Here is a 14,692-nt window from a genome sequence, read left to right as displayed (position 1 = left end):
GGCACACAACAGAACGAACACTGTTCTGTGGTGTAATTTATCTTCCAAGAAATGTATGATGTTGACACTATCAAAAATAGAAGCTCTCAATGGTTATTTTGCTTACGTGTTATAAGTTATTTTCTGAACACCTTGAAAGCAGTACAATTGTGCCTTCTTGAATAAAAGGAAGCTTTTAGATGCACTTCAGACACATGCTTTTCTCCGTCCAAAATGTCTAATTGAGCCAGGCATGGTGACTCACACCTGTAATCCTAGCTACTCAGGAGGCAGAGATCAGGAGGATCACGGTTCAAAGCCAGCTCTCAACCCTATCTCGAAAAAACCCATCACAAAAATGGAGCTGGTGGAGTGGCTCAAGGTGAAGGCCCCGAGTTCAAGCCCTCAACCACCAACCCCCCACAAAAAAAAAACCCCTGAAGATGTAAGCCTGCGTCCCTAATGTTCTGGTTGAGGGTTTTTCAGGGCCCCCCAGAGTAGGTGCTTGGCATCCCCACCTACTAAGAGACCCAGTTCTGACAGCTGTGGAGGTCAAGTGCTTTCATCTAAGTTTTCAAGCCTAGCTCACCCCAGCAAAATAGCTGCGCTAAATCTGCATATCCAATGGCAGTGTCTTAGAGATTTCAAATTCACACTTAACAGACAAATAGACACAGTCTGCATACTGAGAACCTCAATAGATAATTCTCACAAAATTCACAGACACATATTGGAAGATGGCTATTTGTGTTTAACGTTGGATTCAAATTTATTTTGGATTTTGAAAGATTTTTTTTTCTGTATTCTAAGATTCATAACCTTCCTAATCTAATGTATAAGGTTTTTTGCTTATATTTTTAAGAAATGATGGTTTTGAGGAGATGATAGTAGTTTATTGTAAAGATTATTTTTTTCTTTTTGACAGAAAACAAGCATCGTTGTGGGTCCAAGGAGACATTTTCCGATCCAAACTGAAAAATAGACCATCCAGTGAAGGAAGTATTAGTAAGATTCTTTCTAGCTTGGATGACATGTCTATTGGTGGGAACTTATCTAAAATACAAAACGTGGAAAGATTTGGAGAGGTGAGTTTTCCCCTGGAGGTTCTGTCTCTTCAGTGCTGGATCCTTCATTGCTCTCCAGCTGAGCACTTAACACACGGCAGTGTCGTTTCTCCCAGGTGCTGGAGGCTGGAGTTGAAGGTGCAGAAGCAGAGCAGCAAAGTCAGTTGCCCTCACAACGCTCTCATTTCAGGAGTACAATTGTAAAGAAAGGAAATTGTACAGAAAGGAAATAGAAAGGGCAACCCTCGACTTCAAAATAGAAATGTCAGATTTTTTATTGTTGTGCTGGGATTTGAGCTTGGGCCCTCTACCACTGGATTTTCAGACAGGGTCCTTATGCAGGCTTTGCCCAGGCTGGACTTCAGCTGCAGTCCCCCTCCTTTTGCCCCCTGAGTAGCTGGGACCACAGGTGTGCGTCACCACCCCTGGCTCAGAAGAACAATTTTACCGTTCCCATTAAAGAAGTAGGCGTATTAGTTTTTATCATCGCTCTGACCATATCCCTGACAGAAAGAACTTGAGGGAGGAAAGATTTATCTTGCTCACAGTTTCAGATGGTTCAGTCCATGGTCACTTGACTGTGTTTCTGAGCCCTCTGTGAGCAGAACCTCACAGTGACAGGAGTTTGTGGAGGAGGCTCTTCGCCCCATGGTGTGCAGGAAACAGAAAGAAAAGCAGGAAGGGGCCATGGACAAGATACCCCCAAGAACCTGCCTCCTAAAGTTTCCAGAACCTCCCAAAATAGCATCCCCAGCTGGAGCCAAGCCCTCAACACGTGAGCCCATGGGGACATTTCCTATCCAAACCTTAGCAGTGGCACATGGCACGAGGGGGACTTGGCTGGTTTCTACAGTAAGTGCAGAGTTGGATGCATGATCAGCTATAACTTGTTCTGTTGAGGCTCTGCCATAAACAGAGCACTTCAGATAGTCGTTTTTCATCATCTGGTTTCATCTCCATGGCACCTGGCAGGTAACGTGATAATGTCTGTGTTGCTTTTTTTTTTTTTTTTTCTTTTTGTCTTTATTTTATTTATTTTTTTTCTTTCATTATTTATATGTGCATACAAGGCTTGGGTCATTTCTCCCCCCCTGCCCCCACCCCCTCCCTTACCACCCACTCCACCCCCTCCCTCTCCCCCCACCCCTCAATACCAGCAGAAACTATTTTGCCCTTATCTCTAATTTTGTTGTAGAGAGAGTATAAGCAATAATAGGAAGCAACAAGGGTTTTTGCTGGTTGAGATAAGGATAGCTATACAGGGCATTGACTCACATTGATTTCCTGTGCGTGTGTGTTACCTTCTAGGTTAATTCTTTTTGATCTAACCTTTTCTCTAGTTCCTGGTCCCCTTTTCCTATTGGCCTCAGTTGCTTTTAAGGTATCTGCTTTAGTTTCTCTGCGTTAAGGGCAACAAATGCTAGCTAGTTTTTTGGGTGTCTTACCTATCCTCACCCCTCCCTTGTGTGCTCTCGCTTTTATCATGTGCTCAAAGTCCAATCCCCTTGTTGTGTTTGCCCTTGATCTAATGTCCACATATGAGGGAGAACATACAAGTTTTGGTCTTTTGGGACAAGCTAACCTCACTCAGAATGATGTTCTCCAATTCCATCCATTTACCAGCGAATGATAACATTTCATTCTTCTTCATGGCTGTATAAAATTCCATTGTGTATAAATACCACATTTTCTTAATCCATTGTCAGTGGTGGGACATCTTGGCTGTTTCCATAACTTGGCTATTGTAAATAGGGCCGCAATAAACATGGGTGTGCAGGTGCCGCTGGAGTAACCTGTGTCACAGTCTTTTGGGTATATCCCCAAGAGTGGTATTGCTGGATCAAATGGTAGATCAATGTCTAGCTTTTTGAGTAGCCTCCAAATTTTTTTCCAGAGTGGTTGTACTAGTTTACATTCCCACCAACAGTGTAAGAGGGTTCCTTTTTCCCCCGCATCCTTGCCAACACCTGTTGGTGGTGGTGTTGCTGATGATGGCTATTCTAACAGGGGTGAGGTGGAATCTTAGTGTGGTTTTAATTTGCATTTCCTTTATTGCCAGAGATGGTGAGCATTTTTTCATGTGATTTTTTGCCATTTGAATTTCTTCTTTTGAGAAAGTTCTGTTTAGTTCACTTGCCCATTTCTTTATTGGTTCATTGGTTTTGGGAGAATTTAGTTTTTTAAGTTCCCTATATGTTCTGCTTTTCAGTCCTTTGTCTGATGTGTAGTTGGCAAATATTTTCTCCCACTCTGTGGGTGTTCTCTTCAGTTTAGAGACCATTTCTTTTGATGAACAGAAGCTTTTTAGCTTTATGAGGTCCCATTTATCTATGCTATCTCTTAGTTTCTGTGCTGCTGGGGTTTCATTGAGAAAGTTCTTACCTATACCTACTAACTCCAGAGTATTTCCTACTCTTTCCTGTATCAACTTTAGAGTTTGTGGTCTGATATTAAGATCCTTGATCCATTTTGAGTTAATCTTGGTATAGGGTGATATACATGGATCTAGTTTCAGTTTTTTGCAGACTGCTAACCAGTTTTCCCAGCAGTTTTTGTTGAAGAGGCTGCTATTTCTCCATCGTATATTTTTAGCTCCTTTGTCAAAGACAAGTTGGTTATAGTTGTGTGGCTTCATATCTGGGTCCTCTATTCTGTTCCACTGGTCTTCATGTCTGTTTTTGTGCCAGTACCATGCTGTTTTTATCGTTATTGCTTTGCAATATAGTTTGAAGTCAGGTATTGTGATACCTCCTGCATTGTTCTTTTGACTGAGTATTGTCTTGGCTATTCGTGGCCTCTTGTGTTTCCATACAAATTTCACAGTAGATTTTTCAATCTCTTTAATGAATGTCATTGGAATTTTGATGGGAATTGCATTAAACATGTAGATTACTTTTGGGAGTATAGACATTTTTACTATGTTGATTCTACCAATCCATGAGCATGGGAGATCTCTCCACTTTCTATAGTCTTCCTCAATCTCTTTCTTCAGAAGTGTATAGTTTTCCTTGTAGAGGTCTTTCACATCTTTTGTTAGGTTTGTACCTAGGTATTTGATTTTTTTTGAGGCTATTGTAAATGGAATTGTTTTCATATATTCTTTTTCAGTTTGCTCATTGTTAGTGTATAGAAATGCTAATGATTTTTCTATGTTGATTTTATATCCTGCTACCTTGCTATAGCTATTGATGATGTCTAGAAGCTTCTGAGTAGAGTTTTTTGGGTCTTTAATGTATAGGATCCTTTTATTCCTTCTTCTTGCCTAATTGCTCTGCCTAGGAATTCCAGTACTATGTTGAATAGGAGTGGAGATAGTGGGCATCCTTGTCTGGTTCCTGATTTTAGAGGGAATGGTTTCAGTTTTTCTCTGTTAAGTATAATGCTGGCTGTAGGTTTGTCATATATAGCTTTTATGATGTTGAAGTACTTTCCTTCTATTCCTAGTTTTCTTAGAGCTTTTATCATGAAATGATGTTGGATCTTATCGAAGGCTTTTTCTGCATCTATTGAGATGATCAAGTGGTTTTTGTCTTTGCTTCTGTTAATGTGGTTTATTACATTTATTGATTTTCATATGTTGAACCACCCCTGCATCCCTGGGATGAAGCCTACTTGGTCGTGGTGAATAATCTTTTTGATGTGTTGTTGAATTCGGTTTGCCATTATTTTGTTGAGGATTTTTGCGTCAGTGTTCATTAAGGAGATTGGCCTATAGTTCTCCTTTTTTGGAGGTGTCTTTGCCTGGTTTTGGGATAAGTGTAATACTGGCTTCATAAAATGTGTTAAGCAGTTTTCCTTCCCTTTGTAGTTCATGGAACAGTTTAAGGAGGGTTGGTATCAGTTCTTCTTTAAAGGTCTGATAGAATTCAGCAGAGAATCCATCAGGTCCTGGACTTTTCTTTTTGGGGAGACTCTTGATTGCTGCTTCAATTTCATTTTGTGTTATAGGTCTATTCAGGTGATTAATTTCCTCTTGGTTCAGTTTTGGATGATTATATGTATCTAGAAATCTGTCCATTTTTTTAAGATTTTCAAATTTATTTGAATATAGGTTCTCAAAGTAGTCTCTGATAAGTTCCTGGACTTCCATGGTGTTTGTTGTTATCTCCCCTTTTGCATTTCTGATTCTACTAATTTGGGTTTTTTTCTCTCCTCATTTTAGTCAGGTTTGCCAGGGGTCTATCGATCTTGTTTATTTTTTCAAAGAACCAACTTTTTGTTTCATTAATTCTTTGTATGGTTTTTTTGGTTTCTATTTTGTCGATTTCAGCTCGTATTTTTATTATTTCTCTCCTTCTATTTTTTTGGGATTTGCTTGTTCTTGTTTTTCTAGGAGTTTGAGATGTATCATTAGGTCATTGATTTGGGATCTTTTCAGTCTTTTTAATATATGCACTCATGGCTATAAACTTTCTTCTCAGGACTGCCTTAGCTGTGTCCCATAGGTTCCAGTAGGTTGTGTTTTCATTTTCATTGACTTCCAGGAACTTTTTAATTTCCTCTTTTATTTCATTGATGATCCATTCTTCATTAAGTAATGAGTTACTTAGTTTCCAGCTGTTTGCATGTTTTTTGTCTTTACTTTTGTTGTTGAGTTCTACTTTCACTGCATTGTGATCAGATAGTATGCATGGTATAATTTCTATTTTCTTATTTTTGCTGAGACTTGCTTTGTGCCCTAGGATATGATCTATTTTGGAGAAGGTTCCATGGGCTGCTGAGAAGAATGTATATTGTGTAGAAGTTGGATGAAATGTTCTGTAGATATCAACTAGGTCCATTTGATCTATTGCATATATTAGATCTTGGATTTCTTTATTGATTTTTTGTTTGGATGACCTATCTATTGATGATAATCGGGTGTTAAAGTCTCCCACAACCACTGTGTTGGCATTTATATATGCTTTTAGGTCTTTCAGGGTATGTTTGATGAAATTGGGTGCATACAGGTTGATGATTATTATTTCCTTTTGGTCTATTTCCCCTTTTATTAGTATGGAATGTCCTTCTTTATCTCGTTTGATCAATGTAGGTTTGAAGTCTACTTTGTCAGAGATAAGTATTGCTACTCCTGCCTGTTCTTGGGGGCCATTGGCTTGGTAAATCTTCTTCCAGCCTTTCATCCTAAGCCTATGCTTATTTCTGTCAGTGAGATGAGTCTCCTGTAAGCAACAAATTGTTGGATCTTCCCTTTTAATCCATTTCGTCAAGCGGTGCCTTTTGATGGGTGAATTAAGTCCATTAACATTAAGCGTTAGTACTGATAGGTATGTGGTGATTCCTGCCATTTAGTTGTCTTAGTTGTTAGAAGGTTTGATTGTGTGTACCTAAGTTGATGTTTCTCTCTATTTTCTTGCTTTTTCTTTTCCTGTGGTTTGGTGCTGCCTGTCTTTTCATGGTTAAGTTGGGTTTCACTTTCTGTGTGCAGAATCCCTTGAAGAATCCTTTGTAGTTGTGGCTTTGTGGTCACATACTGTTTTAGTTTGTGCTTATCATGGAAGACTTTTATTGCTCCATCTATTTTGAATGATAGTTTTGCTGGGTAGAGTATCCTGGGGTTGAAGTTATTTTCATTCAGTGCCTGGAAGATCTCACCCCATGCTCTTCTTGCTTTTAATGTTTCTGTTGAGAAGTCTGCTGTGATTTTGGTGGGTTTACCTTTGTATGTTACTTGTTTTTTCTCTCTTACAGCCTTCAATATTCTTTCCTTAGTTTCTGAACTTGTTGTTTTAATGATGATATGTCATGGGGTAGTTCTATTTTGATCTGGTCTATTTGGTGTCCTGGAGGCCTCTTGCATCTGTATGGGAATATCTTTCTCTAGATTTGGGAAATTTTCCGTTATTATTTTGTTGAATATATTATGCATTCCCTTCGCTTGCACCTTTTCTCCTTCTTTGATGCCCATGATTCTCAAAAGTTTGGTCTTTTGATGGAGTTGGTGAGTCTTGCATTTTCTTTTCACAGGTCTTGAGTTGTTTAATTAATATTTCTTTGGGTTTTCCTTTAATTACCATTTCATCTTCAAGTTCTGAGATTCTGTCTTCTGTTTGTTCTATTCTGCTGGATTGGCCTTCCGTTTTGTTTTGCATTTCTGTTTCGTTCTTTTTTCTGAGGTTTTCCATATCCTGGGTGGTTTCCTCTTTATTGTTGTCTATTTTTGTCCTGAGTTCATTTATCCATTTATTCATCGTGTTCTCTCTTTCACTTTGGTGTTTATACAGTGCTTCTATGGTTTCCTTTATTTCCTCTTTTGCTTTTTCAAATTCTCTATTTTTGTTGTCTTGGAATTTCTTGAGTGTCTCCTGTACATTTTGGTTGACCCTATCCAGTATCATCTCTATAAAATTCTCATTGAGTACCTGTAGTATGTCTTCTTTTAAATTATTCTTGTGGGCTTCATTGGGTCCTTTGGCATAGTTTATCTTCATTTTGTTGGAGTCTGGATTTGAGTTTCTGTTCTCTTCATTCCCCTCTGATTCCTGTACTAATTTTTTGCTGTGGGGAAACTGGTTTCCCTGTTTTTTCTGTCTTCCCGTCATTGTCTTTGGTATTGTTACTGTCCCTGTACTGTGTGCAATTAAGTATTTTCTGGCTTGTAATAATAACAATGGTAATATTTAGAATGGAAGGGTGAGCTGAGATGGAAAGCAAGAAGTTAAAGAAAAGGGGAAAACAAATACACAGACAAGAGGGAGAAAGCAGAACAAGATTTCAGACAAGAAAGTTTCAAAGGTATAAACAGGGAGCGTTAGTTTACTAATTGACAGGAAGCTGAACAGACATTAGAGAGACAGAGAGAGGATTGAAAATCAAAAAAAAAAAGGAATAAAAATAAAAAATAAGTAAATGAAAGAAATATCTATACATAAAAATGAATTAAAATAAAATGGAAAATAGAAAATTAAAAAAAAAAAAAACCAAAAAACCTCCAATTTCAAATGCAATGAAGTTTCATTCTTAATAATTTGGGTGTCCATCTCAGTCTCCCATCCTGGAGATGGTGCCTCAGATGTTGTTCTGTAGTTGTCTCATCAAAGGGGACACATAAAGTAGAACAAAACTGCACACACACACACACAAAACAAAACAAAACCCCACCAAGTGTCCCCAGTTCAAATGCAATACAGTTTCAGTAAGTTTTTCGGCTTGCAGGTGTAATTCGGTCGTTCTCTCATCAAAGGTAGGGAGAAAAATAAAAAAAAGCGTCTGGAGGCAGTTCTGAGAGTGGTATCTGCAACTGTGGTTTGCCTGCCTGCTGCTCTCAGCCTGCAGCTGGCGGCGTTATTTATGCAGATCTCTGGGGTGAGCTTAGCACTCACCTGGTCCCACAGGCTTTGTTTGCTCAGAGTTCTCCTGTGCAGGAGCCTCTGCTACAGGCTTTCCCCTTTCCAAGCACTGGGAAAGGTGACACTGCACCCGCGTTCTTGGGCCTGCGTGTTTATTTACAGTTCACGTGGGAAGTGGGTCTTCCCCCCTCTCCTGTGGAGTTTTCCTCCCTCCGCCACTCTCACCAGCTTTCCCACTCCTGGTTGCTGGGCGTGCGCCCCACCCCCACTCCCGCCAGAGCCTCTCTGGCCCGCCCGACTTGTTTATTTACAGTTTATTTACAGTCCCAGGAAGGATTCCCTTCCCCCAATCTTCGGCACTCAGTGCACCCCACCCTCTTTCCAGCGTGTCTTAACTGTTCTTGTTGCTTATTACTCAGTTTCTCTTTTTTTCCCCGGGTGGAGGTCAGTCTGTCCAGGGGGCTATGCTGCTCTGGCCCAGGCTTGTCTGTGGGGTACTGCGATACCACGAAGCTCACCTGGTCTGCGTCTTCCCAAGCTGTCTGGGGGCAGGCAACTGGTGGCCTGGGGGCCCTCCTTGTTTCTCCATTTAACGTGAAGTGGAGATTCTCTGTGCTGGCTGGAGGTGTGGAGGGGTCAAAGTTATGCCTCTTCTCAGTGATTATGCCTACAAAGTGTGTCTCCAGCGTCTCTCCAAGATTTCACTATAGGAGGCTCGCTTTCTGCTTCCTCCCTCTAGCCGCCATCTTGGAATCCTCCTCTCTGTGTTGCTTAAGAGAGGCCATTGTGTATCAGAGATGTTCTAACCTCAGTGTTACACTGTGATTTGGTCATGTCTGTCTGATCATGTTATTCCCGCTATCTCTTAGTAAGAATTAGGATCGTGAGCTATAAGCCTTCTTGCAGTCATTTGTTCTAGTTCCCTTGTATGAGTAAGGAACCAGGCTCCCAGAAAAATTGTGATTTTCCCCAGGGTGCCAGAATCATTTCGTAGCAGAGCCATTTTGAGAACTGGACATCCAACTCTGAGTTTGGCTCCTTCTATCACATTGTGCCTGATGTGAAGTTAAGCACTTGGTGTCTATCTTTCCATTCCTAAAGAAGAACAAAAGCTGTTAAGACATTTAAGCAACAAGTGTAGATTTGCCTTTGTATGGATGGCAACCTTTTAGACCCAGACCGGGTCCCAGAACAACTTTGGCTTTCCCAAAAGGAAGGAATGCATGGTAGCCTTGTCTCCCACAAGAAAGAAAGAGAGCCAGAGTGCTTTGGGATGGGGCCAGTGGGTTTTCTTCCCGGACAAAAGATGGAGACCACTGATGGAGCTGATATTTGAACCCTGTGCATGTTCTGTAGGACAGCATCTCCTCATAGAATGGCTGAATTTACTTGCCTGAGTCATCTGTCCTAGAGAAATGTAAATCTCAGCCAAGGTCATGTTGACATTCAGAGCATTTGTTGACTTTTTCTTGTCTCTGTGTCATAGTCTGGCCTGTTAAAAGCAAACAATAAAGATCTGAACTAACATTTTCACGAGATAATATTGCTAAGCAAGAACACTCTTTTCTTGCTCTGGTCAGCATTTCCTTCTCAGGTTGAGTTCAAGTAAGCAGGGTTTTGGGTTATGAGTTCTGAAAAGATAAACAAGATTCATCCCTCTATCTGGAGGACATAGCTTGCAATAACAGAAAGCTTTCTACATTATAATCTATATTAAATTAATATCTGGTAGTTAGAATATGCCATTTTCATCATGTTTTTAGATCCCAATTTATTGAACTTAAAAATAATTAAATCCTTATCACTGGGAACACTAGGGCATGCAGTGTGATTGAAATTTAAAATACTTTACTTTTTTTTTTTGTGGTATTGGAGCTTGAACTCAGGGCCTTCACCTTGAGCCACTCCACCAGCCCTTTTCTTGTCAAGGGTTTTTCGAGATAGGGTCTTGTGAACTACTTGCCAGGGCTGGTTTCGAACTACGATCCTCCTGAGCTCTGCCTCCTGAGCACAGGATTGCAGGTGTGTGTCACCAGCGTTCAATGTAAGCACATGTTTAGATGTTGGCTCTTTCATATTCCTCCCCAGCCCTGCCCCATGGGAGTCCATTCAAGCTGTTATTAGAAAACACCATAACCTATGTGGCTTTCAAAGCACAGAAGTTTATTTCTCATAGTTTCTGGAGGGTGCAAAGGCCAAGGCCAAAGCACTGGCAGATTCAGTGTCTGGAATGGTCTGCTTTGTGGTTCAGAGGTGGTGCATTCTCTCTGTGTCTTCACATAGTGAAGGGGCATATTTTTTTTTTTAAATTTTTATTTTTTTATTACTCATATGTGCATACAATGCTTGGGTCATTTCTCCCCCCTGCCCCCACCCCCTCCCTTACCACCCACTCCACCCCCTCTCTCTCCCCCCACCCCCTCACTACCCGGCAGAAACTATTTTGCCCTTATCTCTAATTTTGTTGAAGAGAGAGTATAAGCAATAATAGGAAGGAACAAGGGTTTTTGCTGGTTGAGGTAAGGGTAGCTATACAGGGCATTGACTCACATTGATTTCCTGTGCGTGGGTGTTACCTTCTAGGTTAATTCTTTTTGATCTAACCTTTTCTCTAGTTCCTGGTCCTCTTCTCCTATTGGCCTCAGTTGCTTTCAAGGTATCTGCTTTAGTTTCTCTGCATTGAGGGCAACAAATGCTATCTAGTTTTTTAGGTGTCTTACCTATCCTCATATCTCCCTTGTGTGCTCTTGCTTTTATCTTGTGCTCAAAGTCCAATCCCCTTGTTGTGTTTGCCCTTGATCTAATGTCCGCATATGAGGGAGAACATACGATTTTTGGTCTTTTGGGCCAGGCTAACCTCACTCAGAATGATGTTCTCCAACTCCATCCATTTACCAGCGAATGATAACATTTCATTCTTCTTCATGGCTGCATAAAATTCCATTGTGTATAAGGACACTAATTCCATTTATGGGGGCTCTGACTCATGATCTAATTACCTCTCAGAGACCCCCCCTCTTAGTACCATCACCTTGTGGGCTAATGTTTTGACATAAGAATTCTTGGTGGGGGCAGGGAGGGGCACAAACATGTAAATTTGGTGGATACCATCACATTCAATCAAACGATTATTTTAGCTTTAGCTGTTCAGAAGTATTCTCATTTCTGTAACTAGAGTACTGAAATGAAGGAATTCAGAGATGTCAGGATGATGGCGTGGTCAGTGTTTTACCCAGTGAACTTGTGGCTTTGGACCACTTTACAGGCACGTGCTGCTTTGTGCAAGCAGCTCTTCCACCTGGTGTCAGCCCCAGGTCCAGCACCAGCGGGACTCACAGAAGAGCTGGTGGGATCTAAATTGTCAGGAATGCTATAAGGATTTTAGTGTGCCTCAATGTCCATGCCAGTGTCGGGGTAGAAGCCCATGGACATTCTGGATTTATTTAGTTTGTACATAAAGTGTGAAAGGCTATACTATTCTAGAGGCTGCCTTTAAAACAGTAGTACAAGATTGAAAACAGAGATTCTAAGTTACTTTTTTTTTTAGGTCTATAAGAATTTTCTGGTGGTTGGCTATTAAGAGGCTCTGTCATGACCTGATTTAGAGATTTTTGAATATGTGATTTCTCAGTGCTCAGGAGGTAGATGAAAGAAAACAATAACCAGAATGAGACAGCTCATAGTCATGGTCTAGGCTGAGACTACAATGAATTTGCTTAGCCACTCAGAATTAGGAGGAGTCCTTAAAACCAGGGCTTTTCCTTTGTTGAGCCTGGTCCTCTGTGCTGGTCTAGACACTGTGGACAATGCACACAGCCCCTGGGTCCAGCCTGAACTCCCGGCTCCCTGCTTCATGGTCTGTATCTTTTTTTCCCAGCTAGGTGATCTGCTCTGTTAATGGTAGAGATTTCTTTTTTTAAGCAGTCCTTGGGTTTGAACTCAGGACCTCCCGCTTGCTAGGCAGGTGCTATACTGTTTGAGCCACAGCCCTTTCTGTGTTGGTTAGTTTTGAGATAGGGTCTTGCTTTAACGTTCCAGCTGGCCTGGACTGCAATCCTCCTATTCGTGATTCCCTGAGTAGCTGAGATGACAGGAGTGCACTGTCATCTTTCTCATCCAGCCTTTTGATTTCTGTTTTTACTCATTTCTATTTCAGTGTTCTATGTATTTTCTGATGGTCTCTCTCCTATCATTAACCCTTAAAAAGTGCTATGCTTTTCTAATTGATCTTTATTGTTGTTGTTTGCTTCTGGGGTTTGAACTCAGGGCCTCCCGCTCGCTAGGCAGACTCTATCACTTGAGCCACTCCTCCAGCCTTAATAGATCTTTTCTTACTGGCAGATTCTACAGCCTACCAAGCTGACTCTGCCACCATTTTATCAGTGCATTGGTCACTAATTTATCCAACTGAAACCTATGGACACTACGTATTTTACTGTGGTTTTCGTCTTGTCTACATGGAGAGAACAATGGCTGAATATAATCAAGCTTCATTCTTTGCACTTCTGTGCTTTAGCTAGGCTGTCACCTGTAAATAAGTGCATCTTTAAAATTTGTACTTTTTAGGTATTTTAGTTTGCTGATACCTTCCGGCCTCTATAGAGAGCATCTTGTATCCAAAAGAAAGGTGTTGATCCTCAAACCCTTCAAAGGGCAATGGGGACTTATAGAGAGACCCTTTTTGTTTGGGGGTCAGAGATATGAGGGTCTCCCCGGGTTAGGCTTCTTCTTTGTTGTTTTTTGAGACAGGATCTTATTCTGTAGCCCTGCCTGGCTTTGAACTCATAATCTTCCTGCCTCCACCTCCTGAGTGTTGGGATTACAGGTGTGCATCCCCACGCCTGGCTTCTTTATCACTGGTCTCCAACAGTTGTGGGGCTTTGTTTCTTTTTGGTAGAGTTAAGGTAATCTGATTCTCCCTGACAATCTGGGGTGGGGAGGGAGAGTGAGAGAGAGAAAATAAATATATCATGTACGGAGAGGGGCTGGAGCTCAAGAGCAGGAGGGAGCTCCAGGTTGGCGTTCCCATCTTTGTCATTTGTGAATGTGTTCGATTGTCATCATGAGAACTGAAGGTGGTATGAAGAAGGGAGCACCTGATGAGAGCCCTCTTCAACCTGTGCCCCCTTTGCCCCTCCATCGACGTGCCAGGTTGATTGTACCTCCCATGACCTGGCGTGTAAGATTGATCCCCTAATAGATGCACACTTAGTTACATTTACGTAGGAGGCCAACATCCCTTTCCATACAGCTTTTTAACTTCTTTATTTTGTAACTCAATTAAGTTATAACATTGTATAACTTTTTGTCAAGAGTTTGACAGCTAGGCCATCACCTATAAATCATTTACTGACAATTTTATAGTTCTGTCTTCTATAGCTCTTAGTCCTAAAAATACTCTCAAATTGATACAACAGTAAGAGAAACAAAATAAGGACAGATCAGCGTAGACAAACATTGACATGACTTCTAGTAGGTTCCTTCAGACACACACTGCTGTGTAGATCTTTCCCCCTTCTTTTTCCTCCTTCCCCAAGTGTTTCCCTTATCTTGGTCCATCCATGTGTCATCAAGACCATCACAGGGACCATGTAACTGTCCCCTCTGCCCCCAGCCCTTCCTTTCTCCAGTCCATTCTCCAGAGTGAGTGACTGGAAGGACATGTTTGAAATATATACAAATGAGGTTCTTAGAAGGCACAAAAGTCTCATAAATCCCTGTGAAAATGACATGACTGCTAATAAAACAATATGGAAGCCCTCATGACTGCTGAACATAAAACATGTCTTACTTCCCTAGTAATGGAAGAAACACAAATTTAAATGATGAGGCACTATTTATGCCTTATATGGGATAAGGAAATGTGTGCAGGATCTGCAAAGATTTAAGGAATATGAAGCTCGTACAGTTGCGAGTTGGAGTTTAGAACAGTACAGCTATTTTAGGGCCGTGTGTTAACGTAGAAGCTGACTTTCAAGTGAACGTACCAGTTCCACTTCTATGGATTGGTCTCAAGGCAATAGCAACAGGACAGTGTTCAGAAACCATGTGTTTATAGAGATTGGCAGATATACACAATGGAATTTTCTGAAAGAACTTTTTTTATTTGTCCCCAAAACTTTCACAGTATATATTTTAATGGAAAAAAAAAAGCACCCAAGTCAGAAAGCAGAATATATAATGCAATTTCTTTTTATAAGACAGACGTGTGTTTGAGGGGATGGGTAAAGCACAGAGAGAAGTCTGGAAGACTGTAAGCCAAAGTGTTAATGTGTTTGGCTTCTTTTGGTAAATACATAGGTGGGCTTAGTATTTATTGTGCTTACCTGTACTTTCATATGAAAAATAAAGAGTAAAGAG

At 40.9% G+C, this 14,692-nt stretch overlaps 1 protein-coding gene across 7 annotated transcripts in view; it reads left to right on the top strand.

Moving 5' to 3' along the window:
* Cdc14a (cell division cycle 14A) overlaps positions 1 to 14,692 on the top strand; it is a 155,416-nt gene that overhangs the window by 114,248 nt on the left and 26,476 nt on the right. For all 7 annotated transcript variants that reach the window (XM_074050900.1, XM_074050898.1, XM_074050901.1 and 4 more), the window contains one exon: positions 905 to 1,064. In XM_074050900.1, coding sequence (XP_073907001.1) covers positions 905 to 1,064 — 160 coding nt within the window. The remainder of the gene's footprint in view (positions 1 to 904; positions 1,065 to 14,692) is intronic.

Source organism: Castor canadensis, chromosome 12, assembly GCF_047511655.1.
Source record: "Castor canadensis chromosome 12, mCasCan1.hap1v2, whole genome shotgun sequence".
NCBI classification, from domain to species: Eukaryota; Metazoa; Chordata; class Mammalia; order Rodentia; family Castoridae; genus Castor; species Castor canadensis.
The sequence above is the reverse complement of the archived record's forward strand: the minus strand, read 5'-3'. Positions and strand labels throughout refer to the sequence as shown.